At 38.8% G+C, this 20595-nt stretch overlaps 2 protein-coding genes across 2 annotated transcripts in view; one reads left to right on the forward strand and one right to left on the reverse strand.

Moving 5' to 3' along the window:
• LOC102080419 (intestinal mucin-like protein) lies at nucleotides 1-17292 on the forward strand. The gene is made up of 20 exons (XM_019354818.2): nucleotides 1-231; nucleotides 1810-2093; nucleotides 2811-3088; nucleotides 3761-3932; nucleotides 4427-4671; nucleotides 4806-4989; nucleotides 6766-6970; nucleotides 8722-8894; nucleotides 8993-9062; nucleotides 9270-9385; nucleotides 9478-9509; nucleotides 9591-9759; nucleotides 11757-11852; nucleotides 12119-12159; nucleotides 12982-13233; nucleotides 14729-14830; nucleotides 15170-15298; nucleotides 15391-15430; nucleotides 15522-15639; nucleotides 15937-17292. The coding sequence occupies exons 1-20, from the start codon at nucleotides 188-190 to the stop codon at nucleotides 16136-16138; spliced, it is 2952 nt and encodes a 983-aa protein (XP_019210363.1). The 5' UTR covers nucleotides 1-187; the 3' UTR covers nucleotides 16139-17292.
• The window catches only part of tollip (toll interacting protein), a 21609-nt gene continuing 17692 nt past the window's right edge, over nucleotides 16679-20595 (reverse strand). Inside the window, exons 4-6 of the mRNA XM_003459861.5 lie at nucleotides 18266-18418; nucleotides 17812-17896; nucleotides 16679-17719 (exon numbers count right to left, since the gene is read on the reverse strand). Coding sequence (XP_003459909.1) covers nucleotides 17496-17719; nucleotides 17812-17896; nucleotides 18266-18418 — 462 coding nt within the window. The 3' untranslated portion in view covers nucleotides 16679-17495. The remainder of the gene's footprint in view (nucleotides 17720-17811; nucleotides 17897-18265; nucleotides 18419-20595) is intronic.

Consider the following 20595-nt stretch of genomic DNA (forward strand, 5'->3'; position numbering starts at 1 on the left):
TACCACAGCTATTGTTGAAACCACGACCACAGTTCCACATGTGGAAACAACAGGTCAAGGATCCACCACGGTTACATCTAAACCATCTGTGAGTACTGAAATTACATCTGGGCCTTTCACTACCACTAAAGGAACAGCTGCAACACCTATAGATACAACAGCATTTGAATCCACAACAGCAACAATTATGACAACAAAAACACCAAAAATAGTTACAACGGGACCAACAACATTCTCTACCACAGCTATTGTTGAAACCACGACCACAGTTCCACATGTGGAAACAACAGGTCAAGGATCCACCACGGTTACATCAAAACCATCTGTGAGTACTGAAATTACATCTGGGCCTTTCACTACCACTAAAGGAACAGCTGCAACACCTACAGAGACAACAGCATTTGAATCCACAACAGCCACAATTATGACAACAAAAACACCGAAAATAGTTACATCGGGACCAACAACATCCTCTACCACAGCTGTTGTTGAAACCACGACCACAGTTCCACATGTGGAAACAACAGGTCAAGGATCCACCACGGTTACATCAAAACCATCTGTGAGCACTGAAATTACATCTGGTCCTTTCACTACCACTAAAGGAACAGCTGCAACACCTGCACAAACAACAGCATTTGAATCCACAACAGCCACAATTATGACAACAAAAACACCAAAAATAGTTACAACGGGACCAACAACATCCTCTACCACAGCTATTGTTGAAACCACGACCACAGTTCCACATGTTGAAACAACAGGTCAAGGATCCACCACGGTTACATCAAAGCCATCTGTGAGTACTGAAATTACATCTGGGCCTTTCACTACCACTAAAGGAACAGTTGCAACACCTGCACAAACAACAGCATTTGAATCCACAACAGCCACAGTTATGACAACAAAAACACCAAAAATAGTTACATCGGGACCAACAACATCCTCTGTCACGGCTGTTGTTGAAACCACGACCACAGTTCCAAATGTCAAAACAACAGGTCAAGGGTCCACCACGGTTACATCAAAACCATCTGTGAGCACTGAAATTACATCTGGGCCTTTCACTACCACTAAAGGAACAGCTGCAACACCTACAGAGACAACAGCATTTGAATCCACAACAGCCACAACAGTTCCACATGTGGAAACAACAGCTCAAGGATCCACCACGGTTACATCTAAACCATCTGTGAGTACTGAAATTACATCTGGGCCTTTCACTACCACTAAAGGAACAGCTGCAACACCTGCACAAACAACAGCATTTGAATCCACAACAGCCACAGTTATGACAACAAAAACACCAAAAATAGTTACATCGGGACCAACAACATCCTCTACCACAGCTGTTGTTGAAATCACGTCCACAGTTCCAAATATCAAAACAACAGGTCAAGGGTCCACCACGGTTACATCAAAACCATCTGTGAGTACTGAAATTACATCTGGGCCTTTCACTACCACTGAAGGAACAGCTGCAACACCTACAGAGACAACAGCATTTGAATCCACAACAGCCACAATTATGACAACAAAAACACCAAAATTAGTTACAACGGGACCAACAACATCCTCTACCACAGCATTTGTTGAAAGCACGACCACAGTTCCACATGTGGAAACAACAGGTCAAGGATCCACCACGGTTACATCTAAACCATCTGTGAGCACTGAAATTACATCTGGGCCTTTCACTACCACTGAAGGAACAGCTCCAACACCTGCACAAACAACAGCATTTGAATCCACAACAGCCACAATTATGACAACAAAAACACCAAAAATAGTTACAACGGGACCAACAACATCCTCTACCACAGCTGCATCAACCTTAGCTGTTGTAACAGGATCATCGTTTTCCTCAACTGTAATTACAAATCCTTCTGTTTTAAACACAACTATTTTACCCTCAACATCTAGAGGTACTACTTCTATTGCTCCTATAACAGAGACACTTCCAGGTAGCACAACTGTTTACACAACTAGTGTAAACCCCAGTGTAACCACAACCACAGTTGCTTCTCCATCACCCCTTAATACAACTTCGACGCTATGTGTATGCATTGTCAATGGAGCTTCGCATCATGCTGGTAGGTTATTTTTCATTTTTCTTATTATTTTCGTTTTTCTTTATGTCTGAACACATGTTGTTAGGGCACCTCTGTTTTTGTTTTAAATTTCAATTTTAGTCCCAGTTAGCTGTCCTATAGCAGGTTCTCCCCAGACAGCCAGGAAAACAGGTGATTGTGAGGTAGAAGTGTAGTCCAGAACAGAAGCCTTGGTACACCTTTACGTTACCCACTTGACAACACTCTTTTCAAGGAAAAAATTAGGTTATTTCTAGCTATTTTTATAGTCATTATGGTAGACCCCAACTATTATAGATGATTCTATTTCTGGGGCCAGAGCAGGTGACACATTAACTTCAGCTGCATGTTACTACTGTCTGGCTGTCTGAATGGTCTCCACAAAAACCAGCATGGGTTTCATAGGTAATTGGGGAACTTTCTGTACAGTGTGTCACTGTTTATAGTTCATTAAGTCCCTCAGTGTTGTTTTCATTCATTATCTTACCTCAAATTTATAGTTTTATATTCTCATCTGAAGTTCTTATTTGAATGCATATTGTTCTAAATTCCAGGGTTTTTCATGAAGAAAATGCATATCAGTCTTTAGGTAGAAATGGACATAGCAAAACCTGTTAATTTGACAGACGTTAAATCTTTGAGCATCCAGTCTGTCCAGTTGGATACCAATACAGCGCTTGTTTAATTATCTGTGTTTTGTTTTTGTTTGTTTTTTCAAAGGGGACTTGGTGTACAATGTCACTGATGGGTTAGGGTGGTGTTATGCTGCAATTTGCAATGCATCTTGTGAAATTGAGACACAATCCAGTCCATGTCCTGTGACACCAAGTGTGCCCACTACTGCACACTCTACAACTACAGTATTCAGCACTACCACAAAGGCCACAATTTCCAGCTCAGTACCTCTGACAACAACTATTCCTGCCTCCTTTACTTCAAGTACATCAATAACTTCATCTACTCAAAATGCCTGCAATGATGTGTATCCACCGAGACAGGTGTGATATAATTACATATGTTTTTATTATTTATTGAGTGAGGGCAATGTACGGGCTTTTTGTTAAATACCACTTTGGTGCTGGTGTGACACAGTCAACATGTCTGCAGTAATAGCTATATGTAATTTTTTCATTTACCACTGTGATGCCTTGGTGAATACCAGTTGAGAGGCTGTAAAGCAGAGAGTGTACAGGGTGGGCCATTTATATGGATACACCGTAATAAAATGGGAATGGTTGGTGATATTAAAGTCCTGTTTAAGGCACATTAGTATATGTGAGGGGGCAAACTCCTCAAGATGGGTGGTGACCATGGTGGCCATTTAGAAGCCGGCCATCTTGGATACAACTTTTGTTTTTTCAATAGGAAGAGGGCCATGTGACACATCAAACTTATTGGTAATGTCACAAGAAAAACAATGGTGTGCTTGGTTTCAACGTAACTTCACAGATTTACAAATGTAAAAAGTGGGTCGAAAACTTTCACAATAAATAAACATATATTTTAGATATGTGCAAAATGCAAAAAATAAATAAATAAAAGAGCATATGTCTGGGATAAGAATAATTATAAACCCAAATGAGATTACGAAAATAGACTTGAAAGACAGTGTATTTTTAAACAAACCCATGGTCTCCTAAAACGCTTTTTGTTTGTCAATCCTTGTTCAGAATGGAGAGTCCTGGGATGCCGGCAACTGCACTACAGCTACTTGCATTAATGGGAAGATTATAATGATGCCAACAGTCTGTCCTACTATGCAGCAGCCAATCTGTACCAATGGACGCAGTGCTGCTAAGATCTCTGATGATGATGGATGCTGCCCTCACTATGAATGTCGATGTAAGCTGAATTATGTATAATATAAATATACACCAAAATATAAATATACACTGTATTTATAGTGTGTATAAATACAAACTATGAAATCTGTCACTTTGATATACTGCAGATAATCTTGTGTCAGAGCCTTGAGGCTTGTAAATACATGAAAAGCCACCAGTGATCAATGGCCATGATTACCATTCATGTTGTTGTTAGTTATTTAGGCTGTTATTGTCTATTGTCTTTTCGTGGCACATTTCTTGTTGTGAGTGGGCATGTGTCCATATATGTATAGTGAAGTTTTTATGTTACTGTGCAACACTCTGTTTCATCTACAGCACTTTGGCCAACCTTGTATTAAATGTTCTTTATAAATAAAATTACATCAGCCTGCATTCTGACTGTTTAGGCAGATCTATAGTATGTTCTTTTGTTTACTTATGACACTTGCCTATTTTTCCTGTTCCAGTTATTACTTAACATTTCTATACATGATTCTTTTCACCCTGCAGGTGTGTGCAGTATCTGGTGTGGATCCCACTACTTAACATTTGATGGAGAATCCTACAATTTCAATGAGAATTGCTCTTACTACCTGGTCAAAGAGATTATTGCTAAATATAACCTGACTATTGTAGTTAATCGTGATTGTGATCCATCAAACAGCACATTCTGTCCCAAGGCTCTTACTGTTGCATATAAATCCTTCAAAGTGGTTTTGACTCAGCTGACGTCTTCAGGAGTATCAACTAATGTGGTAAGCAATAATTCAATTTGACAAAGCGAAAGCTGATCTAATGGTTAATCTTGCAAATGAGTACGATGTGTAGCATAATAACATTGTGCTTATTTCACACTATTTTCTAATGTAAATTGTGTTGTTACCTACAGGTGTTTGTGAATCAGCAAAAGATCTATCCTGCCTATAGCAATTCTGTCCTGCACATTACTAGCACAGATATAATCACCACATTGGAGTTACAGGACATCAGTGCAAAAATAGTCTATTCAGGCTCTTCATTCAGCATTGACCTTCCCTACTCCCTCTTTGAAGGAAACACAGAGGGACAATGTGGTGAGTTAGAGAACGCTTCTCCCAATCTTTCACCCAGGCCTAAACAATGACCATTAATAAGCCAAATAATAATAATAATAAAAGATTCCCCAGCCACTTGCAATCAAATTTAACTCTAATCTATGAGGGGCCGTACAAGCCAAAATTCATTCTTTCACTCTCACATACATATATTCTTCTGTCAGACACACATATTGTCACTCTCACATACATATATTTTCACTCTCACATACATATATTCTTCTGTCAGACACACATATTGTCACTCTCACATACATATATTTTTCTTTCACATACATATACTTTCACTCTCATATAGTTTTATTTTAATTTTTATATTTAGATATTTTTATTCTCATGTTTACACATATTTAACACACACACTGCAATATTGTGCTCTCTCATACATGTATTTTAATGTACATATTTACAAATTTTCACTCTAACATATATGCATTTTCATTTATGCATTCCTACATTTTGCTCTCATTTACATGCATTCAGTATGCATTTAACCTCACAAATAATATATGTATGTAAGCAGAGAATGCATACATATCAGAAGAAAATATATGTATGCAAGAGAATAATGTATGTGAATGAAAGAGTATAGTGGAAACGGAAGGAGTTTAATGGAAACGGAAGGCTGGGTGTCTGTACCGCTGTGATTGGCCAAGAAGCACACGCGGGTCACTTTCAAGTGTCTGACAGCATGGAGGGGGGAGAAGAAACTCGAGTTCTTCAGCAAGCTATCGGGGTGTTAAGAAATATTTTATCATCTCCTGAAACGGTCACATCATTGTCCTCGTCACATGATCGAGATGGGACGGGCTCAACTTTTTTGTGCAAGAAACAAACTGACAGGAAAAGGTTTGGCAGACAAATGTATCAGAGTTTCTGAGAGTTAACAGCTTGTGTGATTGGCGGCTCACAGGACAACAGCTTCAAGCACAGTTTAATAGTGGTCGTAGTAAGCAAGTCTCAGTTTCAACTGTGAAGAGAAGACTTCGATTCTGCAGCAAGAAAGCCATTCCTAAGATGTCAGAATAAGACAAAGAGGCTTGCCTGGGCCATGAAAAACTGCTGTTGGACTACTGAAGACTGGAAGAATTTATTTTGAACTGATGAATCAAAATGTGAAATCTTTGGTTCATCATGCAGGATTTTTGTATGCTGTTGAGCAATACAGCACAGTCTCCAGACTTAAACCCCATCGAGCTGGTTTGGGATGAATTGGACAGAAGAGTGAAAGCAAAGCAACCTACAAGGTCCACATTTAGGGGAACGTGTGCAACAGATATGAGAAGAACTTTCTGAACAATATTTGATTTCTATTGTAGAAAGAATGCCACGGGGGTGTTCAGCTGTTATATCTGCCAAAGGTGGCTACTTTGATGAGTCAAAAGTTTAGAATACATTTTGATCATTTTGTCCTATGCTTTCATTTCAGAGTGCAGTGAGACATTAAACTGCATAATTTTCAATAAAAAAATTGAAAAATTGGGGTGTTCTAAAACTTTTGACCGGTAGTGTGTGTAAAACATTTTGATTGCCGCTAAAAATTATGTTTGTTCTGAAATTTTAACTAATTTCACATTTAAAGAAATATCTGTACATGTCTTGAACAACCTGTTAATTTAATAAGAGTGAAGCTTAGATAAGAAAAAAAGTGTGTAAGTATGTAAGTATGCCTACATACCTTTGATATTGATCATATAATCAGTTTCTTTCTTAGGCTTTTTTTCTGGTTTCATTCTGCTGCCTTTCCTTTACTAGGTACCTGTGACAACTCCCAGAGCAATGAATGCCGTTCTCCAAATGGCCAGGTGGGAAGTTGCTCAGACACTGCAGGCGAGTGGCAGGTCCCAGATACACCCTGTGTTATCCCCACAACCCCACCAACACCCAGAACTACATCAAACCCCCCACACTCAACACCACCTGTTTGTAAACCTGCTATCTGTGATCTACTAACTAGCAGGTAAAGAGAACCGCAAACTCTTTATAGTTTTTATTTTGGTAGATAGAAAAATGTGCTTATTCTGCACATGTAGAACAAATTGATTTGGGGTATGTGGTATAATGGTATTTTCTTTCCAAATTGATTGTCAAGTTGATACCCTGTGAAGGAGCGCTACAAATATTCTAAATCAATAGTATGTATCATAAAGTGGCAGAGCATACAGATGAGGACAAAACTGAGACAGTACTGAATGACTTAGCCTAGTTCTATTACTAGTAAACAGTTCTCCAGTCATCCATTCCAGTCTGATCTATTAAATAGGTACAATTTGTCTTGGAGTGATGCTGAAAAACTAGTTCATGCATTTATTACTTCCAGGCTGGACTACTGTAATTCATTATTATCAGGATGTCCTAAAAACTCCCTGAAAAGCCTCCAGTTAATCCAAAATGCTGCAGCAAGAGTCCTGACAGGGACTAGAAAGAGAGAGCATATTTCTCCTATATTGGCTTCCCTTCATTCGCTCACTGTTAAATCCAGAATTCAAAATCCTGCTCCTCACATACAAGGTATTAAATAATCAGGCCCCATCTTATCTTAATAACCTTATAGTACCATATCACAGCATTAGAGCACTTCGCTCTCACACTGCAGGCTTACTTGTTGTTCCTATAGTATTTAAAAGTAGAATGGGAGGCAGAGCCTTCAGTTTTCAGGCCCCTCTTCTGTGGAACCAGCTTCCACTTTGGATTCGGGAGACAGACACTATCTCTACTTTTAAGATTAGGCTTCAAACTTTCCTTTTTGCTAAAGCATATAGTTAGGGCTGGATCAGGTGACCCTGAATCCTCGCTTAGTTATGCTGCAATAGGTGTAGGCTGCTGCAACACTAAATCATAGTGTTGGAAAGCCTGTTTATTTCCCCTTAAATGGAGCCACTGAGTTTAGTGTATGCGCCCATGAAAAACTTGCCAAATCTTCTCTGCAAATGCCTTACAGCTTACTCTATTGACTATTGACTGGTTTTGAGCTTCTGGTACCTTATTGGTGCTTGATCAAAAACAACTGTGAGCATGGACCCTGCTAAAGTGGTTTATTATTTAGTACAGTCTCCAAATTGAAGGCCAAGCTTTATAAAATGGTACCACATTTGTAAAGAATCCACATTTGTGGGCTGAGCAGCAGTCTAGGTGGTTGTAGCTCAGGAGGTAGAGCAGGTCAACTCCTAATTGAAAGGTAGGTGGTTTGATCCCTGGCTGCTCCAGTCTGTATGCCAAATATCCTTGGGCAAAATATTGACCTCAAGTTGCTCTCTGATGCATCCATTGGAGTGTCAGTGCATGTGGATGTTAGATTGAAAACACTTAACACGCATATAAAAGAAAGTGCTTGTCTGAATTAGGGATGTTGTTCATAATGAGGCATGAGTGCTTAGGTAGAGCAGACAAGTACTGTCCATTCTTCTTACCAATTTTATTTTTGTTTTGGTAAAAGCACTATCCAGTCCATTTACCAAAAACAAAAACACAGAAAAAATTGATCAAACACTAGTTTCTTCACTTTTTGTAGTGAAGTTTATAAGCTAAGCGATAGCACTGAGGCAAGTAACTGGCCTACTACACGTATGGATGTTTTTAGTCATTATATGATGCATGAATGTTTTTAGATTTTGTTTTTTGTTTGTTTGGTTTTTTGCCTTTTTTTCTGTTTTTAGACATTTTGTGAATAATCATTTTCCTGTTGTACTCTGGCTTGTATGTCCCTTCTAGTTTATTTGCACCATGCCACACAGTTGTACCTCCAGGACCATTTGTGACATCATGTGTGTTTGACAATTGCAATCTTGGGAAAAACAGCTGCTGCAGTCTGGAGGCTTATGCCACTGAATGTTCTAATGAAGGAATCTGTATTGATTGGAGAAATGCTACCAATGGGCTCTGTGGTGAGATATAAATATTATATGCATACAGTTGATAGTTTATAACACTACGGTTTTTGCGGTTCTGAAGAATGTGCTCTTAACATACTTCCATCTTTCAGAGCACAAGTGTCCAAGCAACAAAGTGTACATGCCCTGTGGTCCATCTGTAGAACCTACATGCAATAACGGGTAGTGTAAACTATATCAGTGTGAAGGACTTTTGTTTGTTTAATGATCCTGGGGAAGTTAGTGATGTATATATTTCAAAAACACTACATTTTTATGCAATATTTTGATAGTAGGATTAATTAAATATTTTATTATTTTTAATCAAGATTAGCCCAATCTCTGTTTGTAGGGTCTTTACTATGTTGGGCTAATTCATTTTCTCATCAGATACAACATGGCATATCAAACAGCGGCATCCAGTAACGACACTAAGGAAGGTTGCTTCTGTCCTCATGGTACCACATTATTCAACACAGTACATGACATATGTGTTGACACCTGTGGTAAGACGAGATTCTATAAAACACTATTTTTCTGGGTTTTGGAATATTTTTCTCCAAAACATCACCTGCTACTGTCTGTGATTGCCTTTCAGCTTGTGTTGGACCTGATGGAAAACCCAAACAGGTGAGAATTGTTCTTATGTTCATGCATTCTTAACAATAAATAAGATGTGTGAATCTGAATTGGTGTGTTTCTTTTAAACAGCTGGGCGAGACTTGGACAAGTGACTGTCAAACCTGTGTTTGTGACAAGGATTCCATGAGCGTCCAGTGTGAGCCTGTTCAGTGCCAGTCTGTACAAAGGCCTAACTGCAGTGAACCTGGCCAGCAACTGGTCAACAATACAGTGAACTGCTGCACAACACAGTCATGTGGTCAGTTATAGAGTCTTTGAACTAGCTTTAGATACTGTCTTGCAGTTGATGTCACACAAATGGATGACTGACACTGATGAAAACTGCCTTTTTTGGGACTAGTACAGTCTTTATACTCAATTTTCATCTCAAAGTGCGTTTTTATTACAAGACTCGTACAGTCAATCACACATATTATTCACACAGCACTTTTATCCATCTCTCTGTGCTGTCCGACATTTACGCACACACTCACACTCCATTGGATGCATCAGTGGCAACTTAGGATACTCAAATACTCAAACTGGAAGAGTAAGGCATCAATCCAACAACCTTTCGGTTCGTGGACAACCCACTCTACCCTCTGATCCTAATATGCCAGATAACACCTGGAGGTAGTCTCATGCCTGGTACATCCATAATTTAACTATTTAGCATTATGGAAAATATGCAGATTTGCATTTCTGTTTGCTTTTCAGAGACACCTTAGTTCTATCCCCCTGGTTCTAATCTTATATCTCCAACTCAGTCAGTGAATAATAATGAAAATGAAAAATCAAAATCGACAGACTTTGTGCCAATATACTTATTGCATTTCTTTGAAATCATCACATGGTTGTTTAGAAAAAAAAAGACTACATTCACATTAATTTGTTGACCACAATGTTTTGGAACACTGCTCAAAATAATTGAAGGAACACACATCAGATCTCAGGGGACAAAGGTCATGCTGGTTTTCTCAACTGATAAAGATGGATGTTTTAGGACTAAAAGCATGTAATATTATTTGATAGAAACAGAGATTATCAACCAACAGAGGGCTTAATTCAAAGACACCCCAAAAATCAAAGTGAAAAAAATATGTGGCAGGCTAGTCCATTTTGTAAAATTTCATTGCAGCAACGCAAAATGGTATTTAGCAGTTTGTATGGAGCCCATGTGCTTAAATCTGGCAATGTCAAATATATAGATGGTCTCCCGGGGGACACCATGATGGGAAATGCCAAGCACTTCACGGCGCAGGGTAGTGGATCACCGACTGTGTCCTGGGGGTCTCCTCCCAGGTCTGGATCAGGGTATAACTGAGTTCCTGGACAGTCTGAAGTGCAACCTGTTTGTGTTGGATGGACCAAATGTTGCAGAGGTGTTATATGGGACTTAGTCAGGTAATCCTAGAAGCCAGTCAATGATATTATTTCCTTTATCCTTGAGGAACTACCTGAATCCACACGAGCCTGTTCATTGTTGTGCACGTAGGGTCTGATAATAGATCCAAGGATTTCATCCCAATGCTATTGGCAGTTAGGGTGTCATCACCCCAATGAAGTCTTTAGTAGAAGATATCGGTCCTGCTCGTAAGGACCTTCTATGGCCCTGTCCAGCCCTTCCACTGTGCTGGAATACACAACCAACCTTCTGGCATATGAGTATATGTGGACCTCACAGTACCATATAAGGTCAACACAGTGCTTCACTCTCAGGCTGCTGGCTTACTTGTTGTTCATAGGATATTTAAAAGTAAAATGGCAGGCATACACGTTCATACACCACTTTGAAATTAATCATTAGATATTATTAATCTTTGGGTCTCTTGCACAGCTTGTGTTTGGTCCTGTCTTTCTCCTCTTACCCGTAACTGGTCACAGCAGATAACTGCCCTTCCCTGAGGCTGGTTCTTCTTCCTGTTAAAAGGGAGTTTTTCCCTCCCCACTGTCAGCAAAGTGCTTGCTCATAGGGGGTTATCTGGCTGTTGGGGTAAGACCTTACAATATTGTAAAGTCTTAACCTTACAACATAAAGTGCCCTGAGGCAACTATTTTTGTGTTTTGGAGCTATATAAATAAAATTGAATTGAATTAAAAGAGAGCTTGGCTCAGCAAAATCTCTTCCCAACTTGTACTTAATCATGTAAACATACAGAATTGATTTCCTGGTTCTTTAAGTTATTGTTATCAGATAGAAAATTCTGCAAATCTTCATCATCACATTCTGACAAGTTCTCATTCCTTTTACAACAGAATGCAATATAAACCTGTGCCCTGCTCCACCCACGTGCTTGCCGGGCTTCCAACTGAGCATTACCAATGGCACCTGTTGTCTATCCTACAAGTGTGGTATGTCACTCTAATCTATCAGCCTGTCCTATCTGTTGTTGAATTATAATGTTCTGAAGAAAGATACCTAATTATGATACTAAAGAATGTTCTTCCTACTTGTGTGTTATAAGTAGCAAGAATGACCCTGATAAGGAAGTGAATGAATGAATGAATGAATGCATGAATGGATGGATGGATGGAGTCTAGTACAGTGTTAACTATAACAGATCATCAATGCAATAGGTGTGAATGTTAATCAAACCCATGTCTCTTTGTGTCTGCAGTTCCTAAAGGTGTGTGTGTCTATAACATGACTGAATACAAGGTAAGCACATAGTTCAAACTCTGGAAACAATAAGTGGTTTTCCCTAATACATCAAAAAAGGTCCATCGGTTGTCCTGAATTATATCCATAATCAAGTGCAGTATGCTGAAGTGTATGACTTACATCAGTATATTCAACTTTTTAAACTGTGCCTGACTAACCACTGAATGAAGCCCAGGTGTAAAGTTACAACAGTGAAAACTGTGTGAGGCACTTTCACTGGAATTTGCATGTATTCAGATGGTTACATTAGGTCTTAATTTCAATCGCAGCTATTGGAGAACAAAAAGTGAATCAGTTACATTTGTAGGCAATACTTCACATAGGCTATGGAAGAGTGTCAGAGCTGAACACACCAAGTAACTTTAATGTTTATTCAGCCCGTGCAGTTTGAAGTATCAGGGTTCTAATGTGCAGGTAAATATAAAAAACAGCACAGAGACCGCACGATGTGCTTATAACTTTAGTTAATGCATTTATTTTACTGCCCTGTGCACTTGTGTTGATCAAATATCCAGCAACTCTTGTCCTATTTGTTGCCAAAGTGTCATATTATAATGTTATTTTTTATATTCTTTATAGATCTCTATCACTCACCTCCCTGATATGATCTCTGGTAGTGCTCAATTGACATGTAAAACACCCCCTAATATATATGATATCTTTGACTGGTGTTTTAGATTTTTGTCAAGCCAGCTAACTCTTTCTGTGCTGAACTTGCTTTGTTTTATACCCATCATTACGATAAGGCTTAAAATAAATATAGAGGTATGAAAGATTCCTTGAAGCTATTTATATAATATATAACATACAATTCTTTAGCCTGGTGCCAAGATCCCAACGCCAGACACACTATCAGAACCCCCGCTGGAAGCACCAGAAGCACAATCAATGGCAGAACAACCATCAGTAACAACAACAGCACCATCAGGAGCTGGAGAAACATCAACAATGTCAGAGTCATTTACACCCGGGCCCTGCCAGGAATGTTACTGTGGCCCCGAAATGGATCCTGTCACCAAGCTGAACGTTATTACCTGTGAACCTGTCATCTGCAACAAAAACTGTTCTGCTGTAAGCTCATTCACATATCAACTCACATGACACATTCATTACTATCATAAAGAGGAATCATCACACCACACCTCACACCAGCAAGCAAGCCTGAGCAAATCGCAGTATAATAATGGATTGGATTTATATAGCGCTTTTCAAGGCACCCAAAGCGCTTTACAATGCCATTATTCATTCACGCTCACATTCATACACTGGTGAAGGCAAGCTACGGTTGTAGCCACAGCTGCCCTGGGGCAGGCTGACAGAGGCGAGGCTGCCATATCACGCCATCGGCCCCTCTGGCCAACACCAGTAGGCGGTAGGGTAAAGTGTCTTGCCCAAGGACACAACGACCAGGACAGAAAGGCCGGGGATCGAACCGGCGACCTTCCGGTTACAGGTGCGCTTCCCAACCCCCTGAGCCACGGTTGCCCCCCAGTATAATGTTCAGTACAATAGCACCAAAAAACTAGGACCATAGATGTGAATTGAAATGAACAGATTTGTGAAACTTGGCCAAATGACTCCAAAACAAAACGGTATTACTATGTTACATTAAACACATCTGTAGCTTGAAATAATGAGGCCAACATATTTATGTACACGCAATCCTTCAGACTTCTCTAAACACCATTTCTGCTAGTGTTTTTTTTTTTTTACTAGTAACTCAATATGATGTCACTGAGATTGGATATCACTAATATGGACCACTCAGGTGCACAGCTTTTACTGGGAACACAGAAACACCACCCACCTGTTGTTCAAATGTTTTCTTAGTGAGGTGGAGCCATTCAATAGAAAGTTGGCTAATATACCTTTAAGGTGAGAGAAGAATTAAAAATACATGTTTCAGATAATGAACTAAGGATAAACATTATTAAGAACTATGAATTTTGAAACGCTACTCTCGTATAGTCCAAGAACATGACTACAGATCTGAAGAAGAGCACAGGTTCTCTTTAAGAACTTTGTGAAGGCATCATTAACAAATAAGTTTCAAGTTTTATTGTCATGTAACTTGAAACTTATTAGCCTCTAAGTATATATGTGTTTACCCTATCCTTTATAAACTAGCTTTCTTCTTTACTTTTGTTGTGCAAATAGTAATGATAAAACATTTTTGCCCTTTCCTGATTTTTTCGTTTTTTGCATATTTGCCACACTTAGATGTTTAAGGTAATCAAATAAATTTTAACATTAGATAAAGATAACTCAAGTAAATATTAAATGCAGTTTTTAAATAATGAAAAAAAGAAAGCAAAACCTATGAAAACCTATACCTGACCCTATGCTAAAAAGTAATTGGCTCTTAAACCTACTAACTGGCTGTGCCCCCTTAGCAAGAACTGTATTCAAGCATTTGTGATAAGTGGTAGAGTCCTTCACATGCAGATATGTTTTAATTCAGCCACAGTGGAGCATATTCCAGCATACTCAGGTCTAGACAAACACACACATACTGTTATCTTTTGTTACAAAGCTCTCTTACTCTCCTTATCCCTCTCTTTCGCAGGGTTATGAATATCAGACTGAACCAGGAAAGTGCTGTGGAACATGTGTTCAGACGGACTGTATTTTCACCACAACTGACAACGTGACGGTGCATGTTATTGAGGTCAGTACTGCAACCAACAGCGAATAAATACTAGCATTATTAGCAGCATAGCAGCACTCCTTTCTTTCTCTTTCTTAAAAACTAATCAGCAATTTAGAACCTAAAAAACAAAAGCTTATAAATTCAAAGCCAAAAAAGTGTAAAAAAACAAAAACAAAACAAAAACCAACAATAAACAAACAAGCAGGAACCTATTAATTGCAACTAAATCAAACTGAGTTATCAGGCCTTCTCTATTTTTGAAATGAGATGACATGCAGGTACCCTCTGTTTTGAGCCAGAAGTGATAGATAGTCTCTTTGTGACAACTTTCTTGGTTCTAACTTTCATGTTTTACAGGTCAACAGCTCTTACATACCTCCTAATAACAAATGTGTGCAATATACCTGTGAGAAGCTCAATGGACAGCTTGTTACCAAGGAAACCAAGACTACTTGTCCTCCGTTTAATCCCTTGGACTGTGAACCTGTGAGTTTATTAGACTTTTACAGATCAGATTAGTGGATTTTGCGTTTTACTGCTGAATATTTCACACAACATGAAATGTCTTCTTCCTCCAGGGCACTGAAACAACAGATGCCAATGGGTGCTGCAAAACATGTAAGCCATCAAACTAAATAACTAAATACATGTTAAGAACAAAGTTTAAAACTGCATCATGTGAGTGTGCAACTGCTGTCATGTGTTCCAGGCAACATAAGTCTGTGTAAGACCCAGAAGGAGCAGAGAATCATTGAACTGAACAACTGCAAGAGTGCACAGCCAGTTAACATCACATATTGCGCTGGACACTGTGACAGTTTCTCCATGTAAGTCTATTATTTTAAATTTAACCAAGATTGCCTTCATTTCCCTTAACTGCCTGCTACATGTTCACTGTATTCTGAGAGTATTTCATCTGTTTTTTTTACTGCATACCAAAGACTAGTAAGAATACACTATTATGTATCTGCTGTAAGTGAACTTTACTTACCAATAATAACTAGTATTTATGAGTGCAACATTAAAGTAATAATTATCTTTAAACCTCACCCACTGAGGATTAGGCATTGTAAGGAACATTCATATTTTTCTTCATTAACTGGTCTTTCTGTGTGTGTGTTCAGGTATTCTATGGCAGCCAACACAATGGTACACAATTGCGAGTGCTGCCAAGAAGCCACCACCAGTGTGGAGCAGGTGGAGCTTACCTGTGCTGATGGGTCTAAGCTGCAGCACAGCTACACCATGGCACAGTCATGCCAGTGCATCAAAACAGAATGCGTGGAAGGAACAACGCCCAAACCACAGCGCCGCAGGAGACGCTGATCATCAGTAACTTGAATGCTTTACGATGGCTAAGACCACCTTTGACACTCTTTGTACCACGTTTTCTTATCTCTGGTTGAACAAATGCTCCTTTTCTGTATCACAACATACCACTGTGATGTAAACTGTCTTTTCTTGGTGATAAAAATTAAAGTCCTTTCTGCAACATGAACATTTTTACCAAGTCTTTGTGGGGATTGAACATCAAAGAACACAAAGGTTTGAAAAATACTTACTTTTCAAAAAAAAAAAAAATAGCGGTTTAACACTTTTTGATAAATTTGACATTGTGAAGGGAACAATCTTACAGAAAGGTTATATTCCATTTCCATTACATCTGCTATCGGCTGGCTTCTGCATCAGCTTCTCACTTAAAAAACATGTGCACTACTTGTTCTTGTCTAGTGATATATGACTGCAATTCATGCTAGATAAATAAATGAATGAATATTCTGAAATCAGCGAACACCAATTGAATACCAAAGTTTCTGGACTTAAAGATGTGTAGTACACTGAAATAACAGAATCACATGACACAACTGCACTTTAAACATTAATAGTTTTGCAGACTGACAGTCTCATAGACAAGAACTTTGGCAGACAAAATGTTGGCAGGTTACAAGTGTGAATAGAAGACTTAGGATTAGAATACAGAGTCACCAAGGAGCTTTGTTGGTCTTAAAACCTCTGCAGATGTCATACTGTTGACCTCCATTCAGATATCAGTAGCAAAGTGACCTCTTCATTTTGTACTGCCTTCTATCTCTGGAGTTCATTTGGAAAGTAACTGCACATCAAACCTTCATGTTCTGACTTAGTGATGGCAAACATTGATAGAGATGACTCACAGTGGACAAAAGATTTCTTCTAACCAGGGTAGTCATTCATTAATTATTATTTCTGCATACATTTCTATATATATGTACACAATGAATAATTTGAAATGCACTACACACTTTACAGATACCAATAATACAGAAGTAGGTTGCGATTTACTGCAGTTACGGCAGGTGCAAAACATACGTTTACGAAAGCATCAACATGAATAGATGGTGGACTGTGAAAATCCAATCCTGTGATCAGAGGTTAGAACACCCAGTAAGTTATAATGGTTATACCAAAATGACTCTGTCAGAACTTGGGAGCAGAGTTGAGTTTAAGCACTCTGGAACCTCATTTGAACTGGAAACAAAATTCTTTTGGGAACTCAGCTGCTGCTGCAGTGTGTGAGAGTATATTACTGTGGGAGGAGTACAAACATGTCTATAAGAGAAGGGGTGGATCTCTGTGTATAGACTACTTTCACTGTGAATGCATGCATCTGTTGGCATGTCTGGTTTCAGACTGTCTTGTATAGTTAGAGCTCCTCAGCCATCTGCAGCAGAGAGTTGATGGCAGCATCCTTGTTGCCTTGCTGTGCGTCCAGTACAGTGCGAACCACCTCTTTATCCAGGTTGGGGAACATGTCTTGCAGAGCCTTAAGGTCCTGCTCCGTGCACGGTAGGCCCTGGTTCCCAATTGCTGGCATGGTAGTTGGCACTGCCATAGGCATCATGCCCTGGTTGTAGACTGCAGGAACTCCTAGGAACACAGTTGACACTGCTTATACAAGAACCAGCTTTTAACTTATTAGATACAAGGTTTTGGAGAAAAAAAGTAATTAACTGACTGACCTGTGATGGGCACGTATCCTACTCCTTGTTGATATACAGATGGCATAAAGACAACAGGCTGAGTCATTACTCCTGCTGGTAAAGACTGGCACAAAGACAGGGTTAACAGTTTCACTACATGGAAATAAATAAAACAGAAATGAAAGATGGTTTTCAAGATTTTTCCTGACAGTGAAGCAAGACTTCATCATTTTTAAAGCCTTTTACTTGAACCTAAATAAAAATTAATAATATATATTAAAGGCTATCATGTTCCAAGCTTTCAAGATTATTTTTGTTACATTAAACAAAACAATTTATGGAAATTGTGTCATTGTCCAAATACTTATGCTACTTCCGGGAATAATATGGTCCATAGTAACAGCATAACCAAAACTAAATCATTGATTTAACACACAGAGGTGTGATGCACTTTCCATCTTATCTGATGAAGGGTATGTGTAAATGTCCTCACAGTAAAAGACATAACCAGGTTGATCATGCCCTCCTTGTCGTCACCCTGCCGGCCACTCAGGCTGAACCACTCATCCACCACTCTGCCCTCCCTTAGGCCTTCAGGGATGGTGACATGTGTCCATGCTATCCTGTCATCCATAGAAAATGCTCTCTGTGCATCAGCAAAAACACATTAAAACAATTATCAGGTCAGTAGATACATGCAAATGTATACTGCTTGATCATTAACAGCATCAGAGTTAAAATTCAACGGTTTCTTCATTTGTTAGGCTTTAAGACAAGGAAATTACCTGAGTATCAAAAAAATTCACTCAACAGTTCAGTTCAGCTCAGAATATAATATGTGACCAAAAAGTTCTGGGAACAGGCTCATTTAAAACACCTGATTTAAATTTAGCTGTCTCTCCTTCAAGCTTTTTTGGCACCAAATATCAACAACAGTCACTTTAAGGCACTTTATATTGTAAGGTAAAGACCCTACAAGAAAACCCAACAACTACACAACTGCTTATGAGCAAGCACTTGGTTTTTCCTTGGTGAAGGAAAAACTTCCTTTTAACAGAAATAAACCTCCAGCAGAACTATACTCAGGGAGGGGCAGCCATCTTTAAAAAATTAATTAATTAAAAAAAAATTACCAGTCGCTGATGTACTCAGTGTGATTTCACCATAGACCTCAACCTCAAGCAGAGAAACTATCAACTTCTGTTTCAAATTGACTACATTTTGTGATAATGGATCATAACTGCACGTTTCTCAGAAGAACAAGTACAAAGGGACATAACAGGACTTCTCCCAAGAGATCTAAAAAGTAGGAGTCATGCTGAAGATGATCCAGAGGCGCACTAGAACATGATCTTTAGGATTTAAAAGTTTAAATGTAGATTTTTATAGGCCTTTTCCCTGTACCATTTGAGTACACCCCTTATCATCAATAAATATGCACTGCTGATAGAGACAGAATGTAAGAAAACATACTTTGATGTTTCATTGGTTTTATAACTTGTGCAATCAGATGTTTGAATTATAAATAAAGGTTATCTAAATAAGTTGTTAGGGCAACAAAAGGCTGAAAAAGTAAGTGATCCTAGAAAAAATACAACTGGAGGAGGTTTTTGGAAGTGATAAGGTTAAATGGCAACAGGTGAGTGTTTGATTGGTTATAAGAAGAACATCTTAGAAGAGTTTCTCAGAAGTAAAGATGGGCAGGGGTTCATCATTCGGCAAAACTCTGTCTACAAATTGTGAAATAATTCCAGAATAATGTTCCTCAACATAAAATTTTCTTTGAATAGCACATCACCTAATATACATAGTATCATCAAAGGAATAACGGAATCAAGATTCATCTCTGTGTATAAGGGAAAAGGCTGAAAATTAACACTGAGATCCTTGTCTCTGCAGTGGCAGCGAGAGCCCAACAGGCTGTCATTTCACTGCATGGGCTCAGAAACACTTTCCTAAATTGTCTGACACAGTTTTTCAAAATCAATCTTGAAAGTAGTTTCAACTGTAGTTTCATTTACTTTGTCCATCCTTGGCAACACATTTCCTCATTTGAAGGGTGAAACTACAGAAACAAGGTGCTTGGACAGGGGTCAGCAACCTTTAACACCCCAAGAGCCATTTGCACCCAGTTTCCATGGAAAAGAAAACACTGGGAGCCGCAAATACTTTTTGACATCTAAAATGAAGATAACACTGTTATTGCTTTTTACCTTTATGCTTTGTATAAAGAACTAAATTGTGTTGCTTATGAAATCCATGAAGTGCTACAGAGAAAATAAAATTTTATTTATGTCATGAACACATTTTGAACTCTTAAAAAATATAACAAAAAAGGAGATACACCCAGTTGAAGGTCTCTTTTAAATGAACCTGAAGCTGAACTTAAATTATTCATATAGCAAACAAAAACTGTAGTGAGCCGTCATGCTTATATCACCTTTGGAATTTTGCAGCCTGTAGCGGAGTCTTGACCTGAATTTCAAAAATAATTGGAAAAAAGGCACAATGCTGCTAAAAAATGAAAAATACATATTTGCAAAATATCTGGATAAATATTTATTTTACGTGGTTAATGTGTGTGTCGGGGTGTGGTCTGCAGTGCCGTTGCAGGGGAGGTGGACACACCTGAGCGGCATCCGCAATCACGCCTTGCCGGCTTAAAGTCAGTGCTCTCTCGGCTGTTGTGTTGGTATGTGTCGGGCTGTGAGCTGAAAAGCTACAGCCGGCTGTGTGGGTACAGCAACCATGTGTGAAAAGTGGTCAATAAAGAAATGCTGAAAAACATGTTCATGCAAACATCGTCGCGTCTGCCATGGTATG

Source organism: Oreochromis niloticus, linkage group LG1 (assembly GCF_001858045.2).
Source record: "Oreochromis niloticus isolate F11D_XX linkage group LG1, O_niloticus_UMD_NMBU, whole genome shotgun sequence".
Taxonomy (NCBI): domain Eukaryota; kingdom Metazoa; phylum Chordata; class Actinopteri; order Cichliformes; family Cichlidae; genus Oreochromis; species Oreochromis niloticus.

Excerpts from the sequence above, each read along its gene's own strand:
- LOC102080419 (XM_019354818.2), top strand. The coding sequence starts at position 188 with ATGACAACAAAAACACCAAAAATAGTTACAACGGGACCAACAAC. Across the intron at positions 8,895-8,992 it reads TGCTACCAATGGGCTCTGTG|AGCACAAGTGTCCAAGCAAC; the intron begins GTGAGATATAAA and ends TCCATCTTTCAG. Across the intron at positions 12,160-12,981 it reads ATAACATGACTGAATACAAG|CCTGGTGCCAAGATCCCAAC; the intron begins GTAAGCACATAG and ends ACAATTCTTTAG.